At 37.0% G+C, this 25,717-nt stretch overlaps 1 protein-coding gene across 1 annotated transcript in view; it reads left to right on the forward strand.

Annotated features, from left to right (window-relative positions):
* DNAJC3 (DnaJ heat shock protein family (Hsp40) member C3) overlaps window positions 1-25,717 on the forward strand; it is an 88,092-nt gene that overhangs the window by 14,384 nt on the left and 47,991 nt on the right. The window contains exons 2-4 of the mRNA XM_068526977.1: window positions 4,703-4,813; window positions 16,290-16,414; window positions 18,562-18,636. Of these exons, the coding sequence (XP_068383078.1) occupies window positions 4,703-4,813; window positions 16,290-16,414; window positions 18,562-18,636 (311 nt within the window). The remainder of the gene's footprint in view (window positions 1-4,702; window positions 4,814-16,289; window positions 16,415-18,561; window positions 18,637-25,717) is intronic.

Consider the following 25,717-nt stretch of genomic DNA (forward strand, 5'->3'; position numbering starts at 1 on the left):
CTGAGTGATGACTCTTCGGATTTTTTTTTTCCTGCAATGTCCCTTTAGCACACTGAAAAACTTCACATCATGTTCCCTGTAAAAGAGAAATGCTTTGGCTACTTAGTGTCCATATGCACCTTCTACACACATTTGAACTTCAGAACAACAAAAATACTCTATTTTCTACCTAACAAGATACATACAGCTCTTCTTATAAGCGAAGAAATTCTCACCTGTACCCTGGTTGAGAAGATACATTTGCAACAGTCATTGTGTCCGTTACTGGCTATTACTAATTACTACTCTTAGTCCTTCACTGTCCTGTTCAATATTCAGTTATATAAAAACGAAATTGTAAAGTTAATTCCAACAGCATATTGTAAAATAAAAATGGGAATTAGAGAAAATATGGTTAGTATAGTTGATTCTCCTTATTCATGGTAGCTATATTCCATATGTCTTTATGAACGTTGAATTAGCAAATATTGAACCATTGTACCTGGGAGGAAATTCAGGGTTAGGATCCTGCAAGGCCTCAGGTCACTGCATGTTTGTCAGCAGATCAAAACATAACCTTGTTCTGTGTGTGTTTCTGTTTAAACATATCTTATTTAATATATATTATTGATTGACTAACATTGAACTCATGGCCAGCAGCATTATCACTCGTGTCTGAATGAAGCTTATCTAACAAACTTCTTTTCTTTTTTTTAATTAAAAAAATTTTTTTTAGTTTTTTGCCTGCTCTGCGTGGCTTGCAGGATCTTAGTTCCCCGACCAGGGGTCGAACCCATGCCCCCTGAAATGGAAGCGTGGAGTCCTAGCCACTGGACCGCCGGGGAATTCCCCAAACATATTTTCTTTGAAAGGCACAGTACAGTCTCTTGCCCTTAGTAACACTAAGCAGCACTATGCTTGGGGGCCATTTTAAACAGTGAAATCACCGAAAAAAAAAAAAAAAACCCACAAAAATAAAAAACATGACACTAAATACACTGTAGAAAGGACACTTGCTTATAACATGAGAGCTCACACAGGAAGAAAAAGTATCACCTTGACTTCAGCTCGGAACGTGCACTTCAAGTGACTCAAGTGTGTCACCATTCTGCACATTCACATGTCCTCAAATGACTGCCAAGGCGCCCTGAATATCAGTTTGGGGATTACAGATGAATTGGAGGGCGTTACAAATGAATTTTAGGGAGTGGGCAAATTCTGAGATACAGAATCTGTGAATTGTGAGGATTGACTGTATATACAAATAAACGTGTATAAATAAGCAAAGAGAAAATGTGCAAAGCTACTACAGTCCTGAGTCTGTAATTAGTCATGAGGTCAGAGTTGATATATATGGCATCCTTTGTCAACTTCCTGTTCCATACTTCTCGTGCCTTCAGCTGGAACCTCAGCTACTCTGGCTTCTTTACCTGATGGTGTAACCCAAACCTTTGTTCCTGAAGGGTCTGAGTGCTTAACTGTTCTGTTTTTGGTTGCTGTAGTTTTTAATTAACCTTTAGTATTGGGCATGGAAGTACTAACACCCTAGAGAATCCCCGGGGTTCCAGATGTAGCCCTCTTTGCCACTATTGTATAGCAGCAAACCCCGTTTTTCCTTGATAAGCAACTACTTGCAGCTGGACAGCTGGCTGATGCTTTCTCTGTTTCATGCTGCAGTAGGTTTGTATCTTGGAACCAAAACACTCAGTGGCCGTCTTAGTGAATTCTAGTTTATAGTTCTTTTTTTGGATAACATTAAAAGTAAATATTATTTACTGTTTAAATAAAATATTTAAAAATATATACAGGATTCTGGGTGAAGTAGATTAATAAAATAAATGCATAACATTCAAATGCGTGTGTATCCAACATAAGAGAATTTTCCATGTAACTTAAGTTACAACTGTAAGTACCAGGAAAAATTCAAGATAATTTTGACAGAACACTTTTCTCAGTGTATTATAGTCATCCCTAGGTTTTGTGGGCTCTATGGTTTTTGTCAAAACTACTCAACTTTGCCATTGTAGCATGAAAGCAGCCTTAGCCAATGTGTAATGAAGGGGCGTGACTGTGTTCCAGTAAAATTTTATTTACAGAAACAGTTTGCTGAGCTCTGCTCTGGTAAGTGGGCACACATCAATTAATGAGACCAGATACAGTGTTATATTCCACTCTTCTTGATCTAACACCTTTAGAATCCATTCCCACACGTGTTCCATGGGTTTCTGATAGTTTATCAGCAAAGTCTTGCAGTTCTTTTGGTGTGTAAGCTATTTTCCTTAGGTCATAGTGTATATACCTGCCAGTGACATCTGGAATGGTTAGGGTGGGTCTGAGTGAGCATCCCCTTTCATGGCATCTGCCCTAAGTAGTTGTCCTAGGACTTTGAAGCGGTGGAAGGCTAGGTGTCTCCGACAGTGGAAGGCAAGCTGCTTCTACTGGTAAGGGAGGCTCAGAAGGACTGGGAGGTTTAAGTTGGTCGGTTTCATCCAGGTGCAACCAGACGTCTCCCTTCTAAGTTTGAGGATCCCATTCTTTACTAATACATGTCCTGAATTTCACAGGAGAAACTTGGCGAGACTCTGAATTCAACGATTGTTTTAATTCAACAGCCTTCAAAATTAAATTTTGTGCCTGATTTTCAGCTAAATCAGCTCTGTGGCTACAAAAAAAAAATAAAAAAAGAGAGAGAGAGATGGTTTCAAGGCTGCCATGGAATCTCTCAGACTGAGTGGAGCTAGGAGTTGGCCCCGAGCTTGTTATTTTCTCTCTGTAAGTGCTCTAGTGTGCTCAAAGGAACCCACCCCACGTCTCAGTCCTTATTTCCATCATTACTGCCGTGATGGTCAAGTGCAGCAGCCACTTGGGTTTCCAAGGCATGTGCCTCAGTTAGTACTCATTTTCTGTCAACCACAAATGATATCTTCATTAATTGATTCTACTACCTGCTACAGATTACTAACCTCTTGTTTCTCATTGACAGGGAACTCAGCCCTGCACTCAAGCTCAAGGGCATGACCAAACCAATCCTTAAATCCCATTTTTGTAGCTCTGTCTCTTCGAACCACTCCTAGTACCATTTGTGTATAAAAGTCTGGGTCCCTGTGGGAGACAGAAACCACAAGGTGATTTTAAAGGGGGAAGTTGAATATAAAGAATTGTTATGATAGGAGGGTGACCATAATGATGTAGAGAGAACTCTACAGGATAGTCTAGGACTGAGAGACAGTCCGCAAGGAAGGGCCAACTTGGAGGGGGACCCCCTCCTCAAGGCTAGGGTTCAGACCTCATCGGAGACAGTATAGTTGCAGGCTAAGGTTGCTGGTAGGAAAGTGTGCTGAGTTGCCGGGGATAGAGCTGGTCCACAGTAGCTGGGGAGGCGAGAAACCACCTTCTCAGGTGTAGGTGAGCCCCAGCTGGTGGGCTTGGGTGTGGGAGGGAGTTGGGGTGCTGCTGTGGGTGTGAAACCTGGAGTACATGGCGTCCTGCTTGGGAGGGGGTGTGTGACCAAGGCTACAGGTGGCTGAGGGGCTGGATCCCTGGGTGTACGGCTAGGCCAGGGCACCACTGGATGTACTCCCCACTGCACACCACGCAGCAGGAGCCAGAAGAAAGTAAAGGCAGCCGTGGGGACCAGGAGGTGTCCTTCCTGCAGTGTCCCTTCAGTACCCTTTACTGACAAAGCCTAACGCTGTGCTCAGTGTATAGAAGAATGCTTACACGCTCCGGTCCATCATTACAGTCAAGAACTGAAGGATGAATTCAGAGCCGAGAGGCGGCACGTTGGTTGAAAATTGGCCTGGTCAGTCGGATCGTATTATTCTACTCACGATTCCTCACCAGCTCCCGATTTTGCTAAGAGTGAAGCCAAAGCTGTACCTAGTTGGACCCTCTACTACTTTGACCTCATCTTATTTGTTATCTCCCTTGTTGGCTCTGTGGTAGCCATCCTGACCTCCCTGCTGTTTCCATGACATACCTGGCATGCTCCTGACCCAGGGCCCTTGTACTAGCTGGCCCTTCTTCTTGGCAAGCTCTTATCCTAGTAGATATCTGCCTGGTGAGTCCTCACTTTCTTCAAGGAGGTCTTTGCTCAAATGTCAGCTTCTCAATGAGGCCCTTGACCACCTTATTTAATACTGAAAGCCCCGCCACTCCTGACCCCCCTCACGCAGCTCTACTTTTTACCTACCTTACTCTGTAATTCACTCCTTTCTTATGTCTGTCTCCTGCTACTATAATGTCAGGTGCCACGAGTGATAGAGGTTTTTGTTTGTTTTGCTCACTTATCCCAAATATCTAGAACAGTGCCTGGTGCCCTGTAGATGCTCAGTAAGTTCTTGATTATTGTAGTGGACTCTAATATTCGTTGAAGTGAGATTCTAGTTTAACAAAGCAATTCTACTTTTGTTGTTGAACAACAAATTATAAATATTTTAGCTAGTTACTGTGTTAGGCAGTTTTCCTTGCATTTTGTAGATTGGGTACATTCTTTTGACTAACTAGGTCGATATGGGTATATTTTTGGGTGGCTTCTACTTTATAAAATGAAGCACTGTTTGTACTTTATTGTTACTTTCTCTAGGTCGCTTTTCAGCTTCTGTGACTTTTCTCATCTAAGTAAATGACGGAGGCAGACAACTATATTTTTAACATTTTATTCTTTAGAATTAAGTCTTGGTTCATGGAAAGTTAATTTATTATTTTTTTAATTTGTTTTTAGGTGCTGAATGTGGAGTAAATGCAGATGTTGACAAACATCTTGAATTGGGCAAGAAACTACTTGCAGCTGGCCAGCTAGCTGATGCCTTATCTCAGTTTCATGCTGCAGTAGGTTTGTATCTCAGAACCAAAACACTCAGTGGCCATCTTAGTGAATTCTAATTTATAGCCCTTTTTGGGGATAACATTTAAAATAAATATTATTTATTTAAATAAAATATTTTAAAATATTTACAGGGTTCTGGGTGAAATAGATTAATAAAAGCACAATATTTGAATACATACGTATCTAACATAAGAAGATTTTTCCACGTAATTGAGACTTAGAACTATTAAGTACTAAGAAAAATTCAAGATAACTTTGGCAGAACACTTTTCTCAGTGTATTATAGTCATCCCTAGATATCCTCACAGGATTGGTTCCAGGGCCCCCTCGGATGCTAAAACCTGTGGATACTCGAGTCCCTTATATAAAATAGTGTAGTATTTGCATGTAACCTACACACATCCTCCCATATACTTTAAATCATCTCTAGATTACTTATAATACATAATGTAGTGCAAATACTATGTAAATAGTTGTAAATGTAATGCAAATGCTATGTGAATAGTTGCGCAGCGAATTTTTTCCCGAATATTTTCTATCTGTGGTTGCGGAACCTGTAGGTACAGAGGGCCGACTGTATATATTTTTCTGCCTCCTTAAGCAGATTTCACTGAATACAGTTTTAATTTTCGTGATGATTTGAGATCATCAGTATAATAGTTACTTTGAGGCCCTTGGGGGATCCTGCAGTTCATCTCCTGTTCATTGTTGGTCAGACTCTCTCTACCCCTTAGGCTGTTGCTTTTTATTGCTCACTTGTGTCTGTCTGTAGCATCAACTATCTTTGCAATATGTAATCTGTTGGGACTGTGAGAAACGAGATGACCAGAGTAAATAGGTTGTGAATGAGGTCTTAGAGGGTTTTCTTATGAGGCACTACATAAACTTCTTTGCTAAAGCTTTTTGATATCCATATTCCTCATTCCTTTTTTATTTACTTATATATACTCACCTTTATTTGGGATGGTTAAGAGTGACAAGTCAAGCTGCAGAGTAATGAGTAGCGTATTTTTAATAAGATATAGTTCTGCTCACCAGAAGAATTATCCTATTGTTGTAACTTACTGTATAAGCAAAAAGTAGTTAGGTTTTGGTTTGGTGATATTTTTCTTCATGCTTTTTCTTGAACTTAGATTTTTATTACTGATGTTACTAGCTCTCTGGAATAATAGGAAACCTAGATTTTAATCTTGGCTTTGCCACTTGATAATTCTGTGACATTGGTCAAGTTATGTAAGAAAGTGTAGGCTTAAAGAAGTGACCTGCATATTCCCAGCAGTTTCACTCTGCCACCCAAAAAAGGACTTTCTGTGAAGATTAGATGAGAGAAATGTATATTAAGAGTTCTTTGAAAATAGGGGGCAATCACATGTGTAAGGTATATAGAAATACTGTATCTTCGAAAATTAAGACTTTTCTAAAAACAAATTTAATATGTTAATAGGGTTTTCTTAACTCTGTGGAGCTTCTAAGAGGAAGGTTTTTTCATTTCAGTGACTAGCTCACCCTGGAAAGTTGTACTTAATTGGCACAATTTGCAGTAGTTACTTTTCGCTGGAGACCATATACTGTGTGACTGGGTCATTCCTTAAGTCCACACTTTCTCTGGTGATTTGAGTTGTCTTCAGTGCTGCAGCACGGTAATTAACATTTTTTCAGTTATTGTCTTAGATAAAGCATGTCTTAAAAAAAAAAAACTGATGCTTCCTTGCTACCATGAGAATATTTGCAGAAAACATATACCTTCTACTTATTTTATACTTTATTATTTGCTTTCTTTAATCTCACAAATTAATTAGAACGTTAAGGGCTGTGGCATATTGTTAACGCCATTTAAAATGACTGCCTATTTTTTGTTAGCTTCACTGCCATACAAGAATTCTAGAGATGGCTCGTCCCCCAAAATACCCAATAATATATTATTGTCTGCACTGAAAGACGTAAATTAGTAAAGCTAAAACGTGGTAAGTTATTTGTGAAATTCAGTAAAGGGAAAAAGTGAGACACTGCTAGTGCCTTCAGAATTCAAATAGCAATGTCATTTTGTTCATCATAATTTGGCAAGTAACAGTGGTTCTCAAATGGTACACTTACCATAATTTGAGGAAGACCTGTGTAGTTTGAGATATTCATCATTTTAGTTTATGTAAAATAACTAACCATAGAAAATAGAGTTTAAATTGTAGTTGACGGGAGTCTACAGTAGGTAGTGATGGGGTGATATGGTGTCATGGCCTATTGAGTCTCTTATGAGATGTTTATCAGAAAAGAACTGTAGATCTTTTTTTTTTTTTTTCATCTTGATCTTTTGTTAGCACTTTTTTGAGTTCATCAGTTTTTCATTAGAGTTCTGAAAATGCTTATTCATTCAGTTCAGCAGTACAGTCAGTTACCAGAAACCTGTACTTGTCAGTCTTTTCCATGAATTTCTTGAAGATGAAAGCCTTTTATAGGAACATATTTGCAAAAGCATCAGAGTACACCCAGAACTGTCAGTAAATGACAAAAGACTTAAAAATGACCACTGTTAAAGATTTGATGAAAGTTCATAATAATGCAGTTGACAAGAAAATTAGTTATTTCTGAGATATACATTTTAAAGTAATAACTAGGATTATTACTTATAACATTATACCAGAACATATAAGATTTTTAGAAATTTCATGTAATGTCTGAAACATTTATATTAACATATTTCCCTGCATATTTCCATACAAATACAAATATAAGATTTTTAGAAATTTCATGTAATGTCTGAAACATTTATATTAGCATATTTACATACAAATAACCCAATGAAAGTTTAGTATTAGTTGTTTTGTTTGTTTTTTTATACTGCAGGTTCTTATTAGGCATCGATTTTATACACATCAGTGTATACATGTCAATCCCAATCGCCCAATTCAGCACACCACCATCCCCAAGAACTGTAGATCTTCTATTTCAATTGTCTCATTTACCAAACATCCAATTTAGTATGGCCATATTTACTGCTTCAGGTAACCCAGTGAGTTAGTGAGAGCCTCTTGCTAACAGTGAATTAATTAGTCCAGGTCTCCTGACTTCTAGACTAATAAGTTATGCAGTTACTCTAGTTACTGCAGTAGATCGAAGAGCTGTGCTACTGTAAAATGCACAGTAATTTTTTGTGGTAAAATATCACCCATATTTTAGTACATTGCTTTAAACTGACTGTAAAAAATTCATTAAATGTTTATACTTCCCAACTTCTGAATTTTGTAATGTACTTTATCTCTTTAACTTTTCCTGTGATTAGAAATTGATGTTAGAGTTTGTAATAGAACTTGGCTAGTGGCATTGGGCGTATCAATGACTCATTTTTTATTATAATGTTATAGCTGACATTATTTGTGGCTGTGACACCCTTTTCCCATTTTCATTTTTGAAAAATTACTTGGTTACATTTTGAATATTACTTAGGCATGGTATGTTTGATAATTACATTTTTATACAATAAAAGGTTTATGTATTAAAACTCAATAGCAACACAAATAATTGTAGTACAGATCTATTGGTGATTTGGTTTGAAATTTCTTTGCATCTGGTGTATAAATATTTTTTGGCAGGAGTTTTAAGATTTGGAACTTAAATACTCTTGATCTGTTGGAAACCCTGTGATTTAATGAAGAGTGTTGGTATCACTTTCTAAATAGTCTTCTGAAACAGTTGCATCTATTTCACTATTATGACGTAGTCAGATGCAGGTTTTGTTTAGAGATTTTATCATCAGAGAAAACCACAGTGCAGGTGTGAGGATGCCCTGCCTCTCATTTCTACAGCATGGTCTTATGGGGATAAAGAGTCCTAGGGTCTGAAACATTTCTTTGGTAGACCTTACAGAATGTCTTAGGTGTATCTGGCATGAATGAATGTCTAAAGTGGTGGATTAAATGGTGGGCGTGAATGAAATGATAGGTTTCTCCAATTGCTTGGTAAGATAACCGGTATCACACTTAACATAATCTGGCTAAGTCAAAAAAAAAAATCCATGGCTTCATTCATTTGGTACTTAAACATACCGTGGTGCTTTCTCATCGCATTTGAACTTTACTTGTGAAATGGGGATGGACATTACTGTTCACATTTACACAAAAGGACACAGAGTATTCTAGTGACCTTCAAAGGTCACATTCCAGTTCAGAAGATTGTGAACTTCTTAAGGATAAGTACTATCTTATTATTGTTATTACTATTATTATTTTAGTCTCTGGTGGTGCTCAGTAAAAGTTTGAATGAATGAAGGGGTAGAGTTGGGTTCGCTGGGAGCAAGAATGAAAAGTTTTCTGTACCTGTGCAAGGGTGGTGTTCACCCCGCTGCCACCATTTACAGAATCATTCGTAATTGGCTTTCTGATGTTTTCTCCAGATAGTAGTTGTATTTTCTTTATTAGGGCTAATTTTCTCACATTTGAATTGTTTGATAGTTTTAGGATTACACCTTAAATTCATTTCTCATATTCAAATTTTGAATAAACTAGTATAACAATTTGACTGACATGTTTTCAAATGAAGTCTAGTGTTTGCAGATGTAGGCTTGCATATAATTTAAATAATGAACTGTATCATATTTGGATGGATAATAGGAAAAGTGATTATTTTCAAGGTTATCAAATCTTGTATTGTGAGAAACTAAGCATGAGTTTCTTAAACCAATTCTTGTTCAGTTGCTACTTCCTGCATAATGATATAGGAATGGACACTAGTTCTGGGAACTGATGGTATTTTAAGATGAAGAGCCAGGGAAGGCTATTTTGATATTTGCCATTCAAGTGACCCTATACCACTAAGCACATTGATTCTTGATTCATAGGTTGAACCATTGACATCTGATTCCTTATTTTTATAAGTTCAGTGTTATAAATTGGGGTTCCAATCCCATTTCATATCTTAAAAATACCTAAAAACTGAATAGTAAAATAAGTGAAAGTGAGTGCCCCAGAAATACTTTATATAGACATTTTTTATGTATGTATAATCAAATACTTAATAAAAAGCTTTGTCATACTTAATCTTTGGAGGTTTTTCTACATAGACTGAAATGGTCAGGTTTTTTCCAAATAGAATTCCATTGCAATTTTTGCTGAAGGCGCCTTCTTGATAAAATGCCCAAAGCCAGCAATAAGCATTCTTCTTTTCTTGAAAGAGGGTCATACTGTATTCAAAATAAGCAACACCTGTTTTTGAAAATGCCATTGCTCATCTCGTGGGGGAGATGATCTGAGTGTCCCGGTGCGGCACGTCTCTTTGAGAGCCATGTCTGTGCTGACTTCTCTGCGTCCCTGGCTTATTCCTGGCAGGTCTCCGTGTTGAGTGGACGTGGGAGTGTCCCTTGTTGGAGTTATCAGGAATTTGTTTCCATTTCCTTTCATTTGATTACAAGGTGCTATAGAGACACGAAAAATGAATTCACTCAAGGAATGTATTTTTTTCTAGAGTGAGGTAAGCATATAAATAATTGATATCAGGAGGTAGTGATAAGTGTTAGGTGCTGTGGGAGATATATATTATAGAGTGTTATGGAAACCAAAGTAATGGAAGGTTTATTTTCACATGTGTAATCAAGTCATTTGAGCTGTGCCTCAGAGATGGAGTAGGATTTGGACATATGAAGATGTGTGGTGTAAACTCTAGGCCTTAAATCATGTCGTTTCTAGTATTTCTTATTTTTCAATTAGTGTAAATAAGTCATGGAGAACTTAACTTTTTTTTTCTTTTTTTTAATTTTTATTTTATATTGGAGTATAATTGATTAACAATATTGTGTTAGTTTAAGGTGTACAGCAAGGTGATTCAGTTATACATATACATGTATCTCTTCTTTTTCAAATTCTTTTCCCGTTTAGGTTATTACAGAATATTGAGCAGAATTCCCTGTGCTATACAGTAGGTCCTTGTTGGTTATCTATTTTAAATATAGCAGTGTGTACATGTCAATCCCAATCTATCCCTCCCCCTCCCACCCCACTCCTCCCCCCGGGTAACCATAAGTTTGTTCTCAAAGACTGTGAGTCTCTTTCTGTTTCGTAAATAAGTTCATTTGTGTTATTTTTTTTTTTTTTTTAGATTCTTTGTATAAGCAATATCATATATTTGTCTTTCTCTCTCTGACTTAACTTCACTTAGTATGATAATCTCTAGGTTCATCCATGTTGCTGCAAATGGCATTATTTCATCCTTTTTTTTTTTTTTTTAATTGTCATTTGTCTCTAGGTATTTTTTTATTTCCTCTTTGATTTCTTCAGTGATCTCTTGGATATTTAGTAACGTATTGTTTAGCCTCCATGTGTTTGTCTTTTTTACGTTTTTTTCCCCTGTAATTCATTTCTAATCTCATAGCGTTGTGGTCAGAAAAGATGCTTGATATGATTTCAATTTTCTTAAATTTACTGAGGCTTGATTTGTGACCCAAGATGTGATCTATCCTGGAGAACGTTCCGTGCGCACTTGAGAAGAACGTGTAATCTGCTGGTTTTGGATGGAATGTCCTATATATATCAATTAAATCTATCTGGTCTATTGTGTCATTTAAAGCTTCTGTTTCCTTATTTATTTTCATTTTGGATGATCTGTCCATTGGTGTAAGTGAGGTGTTAAAGTCCCCCACTATTATTGTGTTACTGTCGATTTCCTCTTTTATAGCTGTTAGCAGTTGCCTTATGTATTGAGGTGCTCCTATGTTGGGTGCATATATATTTATAATTGTTATATCTTCTTCTTGGATTGATCCCTGGATCATTATGTAGTGTCCTTCCTTGTCTCTTGTAACATTCTTTATTTTAAAGTCTATTTTATCTGATATGAGTATAGCTACTCCAGCTTTCTTTTGATTTCCATTTGCATGGAATATCTTTTTCCATCCCCTCACTTTCAGTCTGTATGTGTCCCTAGGTCTAAAGTGGGTCTCTTGTAGACAGCATATATATGGGTCTTGTTTTTGTATCCATTCAGCCAGTCTATGTCTTTTGGTTGGGGCATTTCATCCATTCACGTTTAAGGTAATTATCGATATGTATGTCCCTATGACCATTTTCTTAATTGTTTTGGGTTTGTTTTTGTAGGTCCTTTTCTTCTCTTGTGTTTCCCACTTAGAGAAGTTCCTTTAGCATTTGTTGTAGAGCTGGTTTGGTGGTGCTGAATTCTCTTAGCTTTTGCTTGTCTGTAAAGCTTTTGATTTCTCCATCAAATCTAAATGAGATCCTTGCCGGGTAGAGTAATCTTGGTTGTAGGTTCTTCCCTTTCATCACTTTAAGTATATCATGCCACTCCCTTCTGGCTTGCAGAGTTTCTGCTGAGAAATCAGCTGTTAACCTTATGGGAGTTCCCTTGTATGTTATTTGTCGTTTTTCCCTTGCTGCTTTCAATAATTTTTCTTTGTCTTTAATTTTTGCCACTTTGATTACTATGTGTCTCGGCGTGTTTCTCCTTGGGTTTATTCTGTATGGGACTCTCTGCGCTTCCTGGACTTGGGTGGCTATTTCCTTTCCCGTGTTAGGGAAGTTTTCGACTATAATCTCTTCAAATATTTTCTCTGTTCCTTTCTCTCTCTCTTCTCCTTCTGGGACCCCTATAATGCGAATGTTGTTGCGTTTAATGTTGTCCCAGAGGTCTCTTAGGCTGTCTTCATTTCTTTTCATTCTTTTTTCTTTAGTCTGTTCCGCAGCAGTGAATTCCACCATTCTGTCTTCCAGGTCACTTATCCGTTCTTCTGCCTCAGTTATTCTGCTATTGATTCCTTCTAGTGTAGTTTTCATTTCAGTTATTGTATTGGTCATCTCTGTTTGTTTGTTCTTTAATTCTTCTAGGTCTTTGTTAATCATTTCTTGCATCTTCTCAATCTTTGCCTCCATTCTTATTCCGAGGTCCTGGATCATCTTCACTATCATTATTCTGAATTCTTTTTCTGGAAGGTTGCCTATCTCCACTTCATTTAGTTGTTTTTCTGGGGTTTTTTCTTGTTCCTTCATCTGGTACATAGCCCTCTGCCTTTTCATCTTCTCTATCTTTCTGTAACTGTGGTTTTTGGTCCACAGGCTGCAGGATTGTAGTTTTTCTTGCTTCTGCTGTCTGCCCTCTGGTGGTTGAGGCTATCTAAGAGGCCTATTTCATCCTTTTTAATGGCTGAGAAATATACCATTTTATATATATATACCACATCTTCTTTATCCATTCATCTGTCGATGGACATTTAGGTTGCTTCCACATCTTGGCTATTGTAAACAGCGCTGCAGTGAACATTGGGGTGCATGTATCCTTTTGAACCATGTTTTTCTCCGGATACATGCCTAGGAGTGGGTAACTTTTTTAAAATTAATGAATATAAAAGTAATCCATGTTCATTGTGAAACATTTTGGAATATGTATATGAACTATATAAAGAAGAAAATCCAGTCTCTGCCCACGTAACTACTGTTGACCTGAAGTGAATTTCCTTCTGCTTTCAGACGCAGTCACTGTAAGTTTCATTAATTCTTAGATGTCAGATCATTCTTATGGCCAGTTATGCTGACCAAGTGCCATATATTTTACATTTATTGCACATTCTAAATCAAATATGAACTGAACCAAAAATATTATATATGGCTGGTATGCTCTAAATATAGTTCCTCTGTTTCTTACTCTTTCTTCAAGCTAATTACAATTTTTGTGGGGAATAACCTGTATTTCCCACAAAGTCAGTAGCAAAGGCTACTGACTTTGCTCTTTTTTCCTTACCTTCCAAGGGAAATTGATCAGGGAAGAAAGTTCAGTGATGCTTAGCTGGGAACATATATAGATTTTTTGTTTTTGTTTTAGATTTAAGGAGAAGAAGTTTTATATTGTTAAAATGCCCAATTCTCTTATTTTTTCAAAAATAGTCCTTTTTTTCCCCTGACTGCCTCATTCTTTTACTTTTTTTTATTGTAGTAAAATATACCTAGCAAAATTTACCATTTTAACCATTTTTAAGCACGTAGTTCAGTGGCATTAAGTGCATTCACATTGTTGTGCAACCATTACCGCCATCCATCTCCAGAACTTTTTCATCATCCCAGACTGAAGCTCTATACCCATTAAACAGTTGTTCCCCATTTCTGATCCCTGTCTCTTCTCAGTCCTTCCTTGGCAACCACCATTCTAATTTCTGTCTCTATAAATTTGACTACTCCAGGTACCTCATAGAAGTAGAATTGTACAATATTTGTCTTTTTGTGTCTGGCTTATTTCACTTAGGATAATGTCTTCAGGGTTCATCTGTAATGTAGCATTTATCAGAATTCCATTCCTTTTTTAAGGCTGAATAATATTCCATTGTATGTATATACCACATTTTATTTATCCACTCATCCACCTATGGACATTTAGGTTGTTTCCACCTTTGGGCTATTGTGAATAATGTCACTGTGAATATGGGTGTACAAATATCAGCTTTCAATTCTTTTTTTTTTAAAGGTTATACTTCATTTATAGTTATAAAATATTGGCTATATTCCTCATATTGTACAATATATCCTTGTAACTTATACCTAATATTTTGTGCCTCTTAATCCCCTACCCCCATATTGCCCCTCCCCTTTTCCCTCCCCCCACTGGTAACTACCAGCTCGTTCCCTATATCTGTGAGTCTGCTTCTTTTTTTTGTTACATTCACTAGTTTGTTGTAGTTTTTAGATCCCACATATAAGTAATATCGTACAGTATTTGTTGTTTTCCGTCTGACTTATTTCACTTAGCATAATGCCCTCCAAGTTCATCCATGTTGCTATAAATGGCAAAATTTCATTCATTTTTATGGCTAATATCCCATTGTGTATATATATATATATATATATATATATATATATATATATATATATATATATATATATATATATATACACGACATCTTCTTTATCCATTCATCTGCTGATGGACACTTAGGTTGCTTCCATGTCTTGGCAGTCAGCTTTCATTTCTTTTGGATATGTGTACTCAGAAGTAGAATTGGTGGTTCATAGGGTGATTCTGTGTTCGGTGTGTAAGGAACCTCCGTATTGTGCTTCACAGCAGCCACATCAGTTTACATTCCCTCCAGCAGTGCACATGGGCTCCAGTTTCTCCATGCTCTTACTAATCCTCCCTCCCTCCCTTCCTTCCTTCTTTTCTTTCTATCTCCCATTCTCCCGTTCGCCTTCTTCTTTCCCTTTCTTTCCCTTTTCTTTTTCTCTTTCTTTCTTTCTTTCTTTCCTTCTTTCCTTTCATTCTCCCTTTCTGTCTTTTTCTCCCCTTTCTTTCTTATCCTAATGGGTATGAAGTGGTATCTCAATGTGGTTTTGATTTGCATTTTCCTAATGATTAGTGATGTTGAGCATCTTTTCATGTGCTTATTGGCCATTTGTGTATCTTCTTTCATATATGGTTTTATAGCCTATTTTCTCTTCCTGCCTTATCTCCCCCCAGCAGTACTTCAGGTAGTTTTCAATGCCATTAACAACTCCTTAAAATCATAATTTTGAATGATTATATACTATCCTGCCATATAGGTTCCCATATTGTAATGTTTTGCAAATGATAAGACCTTTAGGGATAGAACTTTTAGGGAATTTTAGTTGTAAATCTTATGGTAATGAATATCTGTGTGCATAAATATTTATTTTTTTAAGGTACATGACTGGATTTGGTCAAGATCATTTTTAAGAAAAAAAAATATATATTGCTTTTTAGAAGGATTGTTTGGCAGCATGAGGTTTACTTCTAATTGAATTTACTCCTTCCCCCATTTTGTAGGTGCTGAGCAGAGTAGAGTTAGTTCAAGCACCTAACTCATCTGTCTGCTTTCCTTCCTTCAGATATTGTTAACGACTCTAGCCTTACTCTCTGGTCTCACTCTCTTTTCCATTCTTTTTTGTCCCATGGTCTGCACCTTTATTTTCTTCACTGCCATTTTAGTTGGAGTTTGGGAGAGAGCAGTTGCACATTCAATATATCAGTTTAAATGGAAGTCTGTAATTTTCTAAAATCCTGTAAGTGCAAAGTCCATATTCTCAATCAGAATTTCACTTAAGAAAATTTCAACAAAGACAAACAGAACTGCAAACAGAATTGGATACTTAATAAAAGTTAAGAGTTGAATATAGTTAATATTCTAGACCAAAGGTAGGCGGCAAACTTTTTCCCTAAGGGACCAGATAATAAATGTTTTAGTCTTTGCAGCCGTGTAATGTCTGTTGCATATTTTGCTATTTTTTTGACAACTCTTGAAAAGTGTAAAAAATATTCTTAACTTGAAGTCTGTGGGTTGTTTTTGGCTCAGAGGCTACAGTTTGCTGAGCCCCTGTTCTGGATTTATTTGCAGTGATCTTGCTAGGCAAAATGACCCCATATTGATGAAGAAATTCTTTTCTTAATGCCTTTCCTAGTAGAATTGCAAACTCTAATACTGTTCAGATGACTTGGTTTTTTGAATAAAGTACTGAGAGTTAATATTTATTATTTTAATTTTCAGACGGTGACCCTGATAACTATATTGCTTATTATCGGAGAGCTACTGTCTTCTTAGCTATGGGCAAATCAAAAGCAGCACTTCCTGATTTAACTAAAGTGATTGAATTGAAGATGGATTTCACTGCAGTAAGTTCATCCAAATTTTCTTTAAAGGAAAATTTAAGGAAACTCGGAAGAGGTGATTTCTTTCTTAAGGTGAAGACTGGCATGCTAGGCATAGCTGGAGGTTGTAGAAAGCCACTCTGATGTAGCGGACTGGGCAACAAGAGCAACTCAGTCCCTGGAATCAAAGGCCTGTGTGAAGGAGGCACAGTGGAGTGGGTACATTAGGTGATTTTTAGAAGCTTGGTAGTGATGTTAGCTTTGTGGTTTAGAAAGATATCTGTGTGGAGGATGGAGTGTAGGGCAAGATGTGAGGCTGAGAAATGAGCTGATTAAGAGACTGTTGAACTAAGAGGCTGTCAGGTGACTGATGGCAGTTTCAATTAAGGCTGTAGTGGGAAGAATAAAGAAGAGGGGGTAGCTTAATTAAGCAGTGGTTTGTGATGAGAATACGGTGCTGAATTAGACAAGAGTCCTGCCCTGAACCAACACTCAACGCTTCAGAAGTGGAGGAATTTATGGTCTAATAGGATATCTTGACAGTTGGCAGGTCACTGTAATAGCTTAAAATAATAGGACCCAATTATATTGTTTCAAAATTAATTTGGTAATTTACTTATTGTTTATGTCCTGCCATAATCTAGAAAGTATTCGAGATAATTGATTAGATATGGGTGAATATTTGGTTTGAAATATTACTATTATTTTAAGATGGAATTCACGTGTCAAATTTTTCTTTATTACTTTACCCAGCTAAGCATAACCTTCCACAGAGGTTAAGTAGCTCATTTTCCTAGTATTATAGTACTTATTAGCTAGTTGAAGTGGCTTTAATCTTGCTTTTTATGTGTGTTGATGCATTTTATAGAGGATTAGGGAAATTTTTAAGTACTGTCAAAGTAATATATAAGTTTTAGTAGAATATTGGTGTGGTTTCTGTCTTATGGTAGACATTGATCATCAGAGTTGGTATTCTTGGAAGAGATGGGATTATGCGCATTAGAAGAGGAATATTAGAGATGATTGATGGATGTTAAAAGGAAGAGGCATTGTTATTCTGGTTATAGTGGAGTAAATAAGTGCATTAAGAGTTAATAAAAAAAAAAAACAAAACTATTTCCAGAGCTTTGATTGGTAAGGTCCCAAATTATAACAACTTTTATTATAGTGGTAAAAAGTTATTATGATGGCTTAAAGTACTTTTTAAGTGAGATATAACTCACATATCATCAAATTCACCCTTTTTTTTTTAAAAGAATGTGACCATTTTTTAATATTTATTTATTTGGTTGCATCAGGTCTTAGTTGCGGCTCACCGGCTCCTTAGTTGGGGCACGTGGGTTCCTTAGTTGCGGCAGGCGGGCTCCTTAGTTGCGGCATGTTAACTCTTAGTTGCGGCATGCATATGGGATCTAGTTCCCCGACCAGGGGTCGAATCCGGGCCCCCTGCATTGGGAGCGTGGAGTCTTGTCCACTGTGCCACCAGGGAAGTCCCCTCACCCTTTTTTAAAGTGTGCAATTCAGAAGTTCTTAGTATATTCATAAGGTTCTGCAAGCATCGTCATTATCTAGTTCCAGAGCATTTTTATCACCCCCCCGCAAAGAAACCCTGACCCATTAGGAGTCACCTCCCATTTCTGTCCGAGCCCCTGGCACCTTCTGTCTCTATGGATTTGTCTGACTTGGATAATTCATGTAAACGAAATCATACAATATGTTGCCTTTTGTGTCTGACTTCTTTCACTTAGCATAATGTTTTCAAGTTTCATTCATGTTGTAGTATGTGTCAGTAGTTCATTCCTTTTTATGGCTGAATGATATTCCATTGTACGGCCATATCACATTTGCTTATTGATTTATTAGTTTGGTTTGTTTCTACTTTTTGGCTATTGCTATGAACATTCATGTCCAAGATTTTGTGAGGGCACATGTTTTCATTTTTTTTTTTTTTTTTGATATAGTAAAAAGTATATTTAAAGGAAGCATACTTTAACAAAATTTATACACATTCATTGGTTCCAGGAATTATTCTCAGACTGTGAAGTCAAATGGGCGTAGGAAAAATTAATATTTCATTAATATTTCATTAGCTTATTTAGTTTTATTCTTTGTGTTTAAAGAAAATTTAGAAATGCATAGTACTCAGTATACTCTTTTTTTTGTTTTTCTAGGCAAGATTACAGAGAGGTCACTTGTTACTCAAACAAGGAAAACTTGATGAAGCAGAAGATGATTTTAAAAAAGTGGTAAGTTAAGTTCAATTTGTATGTGGCTCTGTGAAGATATTTTGAGTGAACATACTGAACTTATTTTTCTATATTGACATTTAATAATCATTTTATACCTGAAAGGGAAAATCATTTGATTTGTGTGTGTAAGATTCATAGTTCCTGAATTAATATTTAGTGGCTGGCATCAAAGAATCACTTTAACAGATGGAAGGTAAAGTGTATGGAGTAGATAAGTAATCCTAACTCAGTTTATATAGCTCATGTTCTGCTTTGTCCTCCATGAGAATCTAAAGATGTCAGCTGAGCTATTCTAAAAGTTGCCTGAGTGACTTGGGAAACCCTTTATTTGATTTGAAAGGAATAATGAAACAGATCTTAAAAGGAAATTTTGCAATCACCCACATGGCTACTTTACAAAGTATAAAGTGTTTTGGATTTGTTGGGGGAAGTGTTACAGATTACATGTAATTGAAGGGGTTATATCCTGAAAAAGGATTTGAAGAGAGACAGCTGGATAATGTCTTTATGCCCTCATGGGACTTGTTTTAAGACCTGCTTTTTTGTTCCACATGGTTATGATTCTGGAGTGGTCTAGAAAGGGTGTGTCTATGTATATATATATATATATATATCTCCCATTGTTCATTATTTGCATTTTTGTAGTTTATCAAAATGCTTAGTTACCAGGATGATAACCACTATGAAAATAAAACTAAAATTTTTAATGTTTTCATAACCTTTGTCATAAAATTCAGACATATGCAGGCAAATCCAGAATACATTAGAAGTTAATTGTATTGAATCAGAAACTATCTCATGGTCTTAATAAAATTCGATGTCATTTTCTGTTTATCTAATCTACCCTGCTACGTGGGAACTTGTTAGAGAGGAGGCTGAAGGACAGGTGATGGGGAGGTAAAGTGCTGGAGTGACCTTTCCCTAGCCCCGGTCCTTTGTACACAGCAAGTGTTGTGTAAAAATTTGTTAAATGGATGAGTGATACAACATAAGAATGTGTTTCCTTCTTTTTAACAAATGCTTAAATCTATTACTTAGAATTCTTTTCCAGTTACAAAGGCTAGAGTAGCCTTTTAGAAATACCACAATTTAGAATAAAGCTTTATCACAAATTAGTCCCTACTGGGTATTGGATATATCCTTTTGGAAGAGTGTGGATATGTCTTGAGTTAATGTCTTTTCTGTCATCAATACTAAAACCTCTTAGAAATAAGAAGGGGACTTTCATGAACCTTTACACTTTTGATTGTCCTCTGACAGTCGTGCTTCTGCTAGCGTGTTCTTAAAACCGCCCTTGCTATTATTATTATAGGATTCTTCCATGAGAATGTGCACCTGTATTGAATGATATTTTCTTTTTAATTGAAATCTTTATTGAGATAATTGTAGATGCCCATGTAATTGTAATTATAATACATAGAGGTCCTGTGTACCCTTTACTCAATACCCAGTTTCTCCCAATGATAACATCTTTTAAAACTACAGTATGATATTACAGCCAGGATATTGACATTGATATAATCTACGAGTCTATTCAGATTCCTCAGTCTTACTAATATTCATTTCTCTATGTGTATTTAATTCTATACACTTTTTCCTGTATCCATCACCACAGTCAAGATACTGAACAGTCCTCTTGCCACAAGGATCCCTTCTGTTGCCCTTTTATAACCACACCCACTTCCCTCCCATACTGCTTCAGCCCCTCATTCATAACTCCTGGCAACCACTAATTTGTTACTTGTTTTTTAAATTTTGACATTTGAAAAATGTTACATACGTGGTCACAAATGTTATTTAACCTTTTGGAATTTTCTTATTCAGCATAATTCCCTGGAGATTCATGCAGACTGCTGCATATATCACTTAGCTATTTCTTTTAATTGCTGAGTATTGCATGGTATGTGTGTGATGCATTTTATTCATCTATTCATCAGTTGATAGACATTTGGGTTATTTCCTCTTCTTTCCTGGCAAGGACTCAGTGAATGAAAAGCCATGGACTCTGTTTACTACAGCCCTCCCAACTTTCTTTTCCCCTCTATAAAAGTGCTCTCCTTCCCTTGCTCTCTGGGGACTTGCACATAGCTTGCCATGGTCGCAGACCCCAAACTGCAGTTCTTTGCTGATCCCAAATAAATACACCTTTGCTGGAGAAATATTTGGCAATCTATTTGTTTTAGGTCAACATTTTGGGATCAGAGAAGGCTCCCAGAGGCTCCAGAGCTGGCAAGCAAACAGGTGCATTATCCATTGTTGCTCACTGCTTTTTTTCTCACTGACCCTGGAATTTGAAGGTACATCTTTCTCGTGGATCCCAGCTCATGCCCTCTTTGCATTTGAAGCTCTCCAGGCTTTATTTGGGATCTATTTTAAGGTTTAGTATTACTGGTTAAGGCCTTGTTCTGTATGAGAGTACTCATTTGGCATTTTGATCTGATTTTCAGATCAGACTGTTTTATTGAAGCTGGCTAGCCTTCTGCCCATTCCTTCGGAGACAGGGGCTGTTTCTCCTGAAATTGTACCAGTTTAGCGATTGGCCCATTGCTTCGGGATAAGGGCTGTTCTCTGGAAACTGGATGGAAAAGCCTTTGGCCTGGCTCTTCCAACACCAAGCTACACCAAGCTATTTCCTTAGAATTGGCTGGTATTAGCTTGCAAGCTGTCTGAATTGAGCTGTTTGAGCTGTAAACTGTTTAAGCTGTTTGAAAATTGTTCCTTTACTCTAGGAAAAAAAATCTCTGAGAAATGGGATCCCAATACACAAATATTTTGAGGCACCCCCCCCCCCATGTTTAAAAACTATGGTCCTTCCTCATGTGCATTTCTAACTAAATGGACCAGCCTAACCAAAGACCATTTAGAATACCAGTGGCCATTATGGAGAACTTTTAAAATCCAGAAATGAAAGGAATGCCTATTTCAGTTGGTATTTTGAGGCTTCCTAATGTTATCAGAAGCCTAAAATTGCTTCTCTGCAAAATAAGATTTTAAGATTAACTGAGGCAGACAAATGATTAAAGAAAAATAAAATGGCTCCTGAAGCCTTAGGCTCTTCTTCCTTGGCTTTGAGAGTCTGTTTATTAATTTTTTAACAGTATGCATCGTTTGAAGGCTATTCCTGTGGAATGTAGGCACAGGTCTCAAACGTGTGTATATGTTCTGCATGGTGTAGAACATTTGTTGCAATTTGCATTAGAAAGAGTGATAAAATTTGTATTTGCTTGTAAATTGATAAAAGCCTTTGGAGAGATATGCAAGAAACTGATAATATCGGTAACCTCTTGGGGGAGAACTGTAAAGTGACCTTGGGAAGTTCTTACCTTCTGAGGACCTCATTTTCCTCATTGTGAAGCATAGAAATTGAATAGATGACATAGTCCAATCTTTATTGTTTGGTACCATAAAATGATTTGAAAAGATAAATTTTATATTATGACTATATTTTATCTTTGCCAATTAAAGAATTCTTATATTTTATTTTTTGATGATTTGTGAATATAGATGATATATAATTTGTTTTCTTTCTATGTTCTTAAGTGAGCTTTTTGTGGTATTTAAGAGAGTTTACCAGTCTATAAAGTCCATAAAGATTTCATCTTACTAATAACAATATACAGTCAGGTAGCTACATTCAGTTAGAGATTTTACACTGTGGAACAGAAGTTTGAATATGCTTCATCTCTTTTTGGGCTACAATGAGAATTTCCTGTTTGTTAAGTGTGCAGGTTACTCTGCTGCCAGAGGGTCTCCTGTAAACAGGGTCGCCTCAGGTCCACACTGGTTGTCGTAGTCCTGAAAAGGATCTTAGGTGGTTTAGTTTGTCCGATAGCTATCAGTGACTCCTGTAACCAGTGCCTACGGTCATTTGTTAGTTCAGTGAGTGTTTTAGTGCATATTTGCAAGTCAGAGTGGTAGGTGTTAGAGGGTTGCTGACAAAGAAAACTAGTCTCTTAGGATAGCATATGATAAGTACTACGATTGAGCCTGTGGAAACATACCAATAAGGTTACCTAACTGAGCTGGGAGTTGGGGGTCTGGGGTCAAAAAGGGCTTTCCTAAAGGAGGAAGAGCATGCATTTATGATCTCACAGTTCATGGGGTCAGGAATTTGGACAGGGTTAGTTGGGTCCTCTGCTCTAGCATCTCTCACAGGCTACAAAAGTGCCAGATAGGGCTGTAGTGTTATCTGAAGGCTTAGTTGGTGAAGGAATTGCTTCCAAACTCACTTGGTTGTTGGCAGGATGATTTTTTTTTTTTTGAAGGGCATCAGCTTTATTGGTCATTTGTGCTTTGGAAATGTGTGTGAGTGGGAGTCCCCTGGGGAGGGGTTGGGTCTCTGCCTGGTCACTGCTGGTTCCTCTTGAGCTGTTAGACTGACTTTGGTTTCTTCCAAGCTATTGGCCAGAGGCTTCCCTCGATTCTTTCTTACCTGGGCCTCTCCATAAAGCATCTCACTGCTTGGCAGGCTTGCATCATCAAAGTGAGCAAGTGAGAAGGCAAGAGATTACCAGCAAGAGAGAGAATGCCAGCAAGATAGAAGTCACAGTGTTTTGTACATAATCAGGGAAGTGACATCCTGTCACCTTTGTCATGTTCTGTTTGTTAAAAGGAGTTACTCTATCCCATACTCTAGGGGAGGGGATGACACAAAAGGCATAAATTCTAGGAGGGGGGCCATCTCAGAAGTCAACCAACCTGCTGTTTTCACTTGAGGTACCAAAACAGGGGTGTATTTAGATTAGAGTAGGGTAGATTAGAGGGCAACTTACCTCTTTCAAGTCCCCATCCCATAGTTATTACAGGGTTTTTGGTTTTTTTATAACCATTTTTAAAATTGAAGTATAGTTAATTTATAAAATTATGTTAGTTTCAGGTGTACAGCAAAGGGATTCAGTTATACATGTGTATATCTATTCTTTTTCAGATTCTTTGCCATTATAAGTTATTACAAGATATTGAATATAGTTCTCTGTGCTATACAGTAGGTCCTTGTTGTTTATCTGTTTTATGTATAGTAGTGTGTATATGTGAATACCAAACTCTTAATTTATCCCCCCTCCTCCCACCGCTATCCCCTTTGGTAACCATAAGTTTGTTTTCTATGTCTGTGAGTCTATTTCTGTCTTGTAAATAAGCTCATTTGTGTCATTTTTTTAGATTCCACATGTAAGTGGTATCATATGATATTTGACTTTCTCTGTCTGACTTCACTTGGTATGATAACCTCTAGGTCCATCCATGTGGCTGCAGATGGCATTATTTCATTCTTTTTATGGCTGAGTAATATTCCATTGTGTGTGTGTGTGTGTGTGTGTGTGTGTATGTATGTATGTGTGTGTGTGTGTGTGTGTATGTATGTATGTGTATCTCCACACCACATTTTGTTTTTTTGTTTTTATAAAAATTTTTATTGCAGTATAGTTGCTTTACAGTGTTGTGTTTCTACTGTACAGCAAAGTGAATCAGCTATACATATACATATATCCCCTCTTTTTTGGATTTCCATCCCATTTAGGTCACCACAGAGCATTTAGTACAGTTCTCTGTGATATACAGTAGGTTCTCATTAGTTATCTATTTTATTTTATTTATTTATTTTTAACATCTTTATTGAAGAATAATTGCTTTACAATGGTTTGTTAGTTTCTGCTGGATAACAAAGTGAATCAGCTATACATATACATACATCCCCATATCTCCTCCCTCTTGCGTCTCCCTCCCACCCTCCCTATCCCACCCCTCTAGCTGGTCACAAAGCACCAAGCTGATCTCCCTGTGCTATGCAGCTGCTTCCCATTAGCTATCTATTTTACATTTGGTAGTGTATATATGTCCATGCCACTCTCTCTCTTCATCCCAGCTTACCCTTCCCACTCCCCATGTCCTCAAGTCCATTCTCTATGTTCTGTGTCTTTATTCCTGTCCTGCCCCTAGGTTCTTCAGAATAATTTTTTTCTTTTTTTAAGATTCCATATATATGTGTTAGCATATAGTATTTGTTTTTTCTCTTTCTGACTTACTTCACTCTGTACGACAGTCTCTAGATCCATCCACCTCACTACAAATAACTCAATTTTGTTTCCTTTTATGGCTGAGTAATAGTCCATTGTATATATGTGCCACATCTTCTTTATCCATTCACCTGTTGATGGACACTTAGGTTGCTTCCATGACCTGGCTGTTGTAAAGAGAGCTGCAATGAACATTGTGGTACATGACTGTTTTTGAATTATGGTTTTCTCAGGGTATACGCCCCGTAGTGGGATTGCTGGGTTGTATGGTGGTTCTATTTTTAGATTTTTAAGGAACCTCCATACTGTTCTCCATAGTGACTGTATCAATTTACTTTCCCACCAACAGTGCCAGAGGATTCCCTTTTCTCCACACCCTCTCCAGCACTTATTGTTTGTAGATTTTTTGATGATGGCCATTCTGACTGGTGTGAGGTGATACCTCATTGTAGTTTTGATTTGCATTTCTGTAATGATTAGTGATGTTGAGCATCCTTTCAGTGTTTGTTGGCAATCTGTGTATCTTCTTTGGAGAAATGTCTATTTAAGTCTTCTGCCCATTTTTGGATTGGATTGTTTTTTTTTTTGATATTGAGGTGCCTGAGCTGCTTGTAAATTTTGGAGATTAATCCTTTGTCAGTTGCTTCATTTGCAAATATTTTCTCCCATTCTGAGGGTTGTCTTTTGGTCTTGTTTATGCTTTCCTTTGCTGTACAAAAGCTTTTAAGTTTCATTAGGTCCCATTTGTTTATTTTTGTTTTTATTTCCGTTTCTCTAGGAGGTGGGTCACCAAGGATCTTGCTGTGATTTATGTCATAGAGTGTTCTGCCTATGTTTTCCTCTAAGAGTTTGATAGTGTCTGGCCTTACATTTAGGTCTTTAATCCATTTTGAGTTTATTTTTGTGTATGGTGTTAGGGAGTATTCTAATTTCATTCTTTTACATGTATCTGTCCAATTTTCCCAGCACCACTTATTGAAGAGGCTATCTTTTCTCCATTGTATATTCTTGCCTCCTTTATCAAAGATAAGGTGACCATAGGTGCATGGGTTTATCTCTGGGCT

This window comes from Eschrichtius robustus, chromosome 18, assembly GCF_028021215.1.
Source record: "Eschrichtius robustus isolate mEscRob2 chromosome 18, mEscRob2.pri, whole genome shotgun sequence".
Classification (NCBI taxonomy): Eukaryota; Metazoa; Chordata; class Mammalia; order Artiodactyla; family Eschrichtiidae; genus Eschrichtius; species Eschrichtius robustus.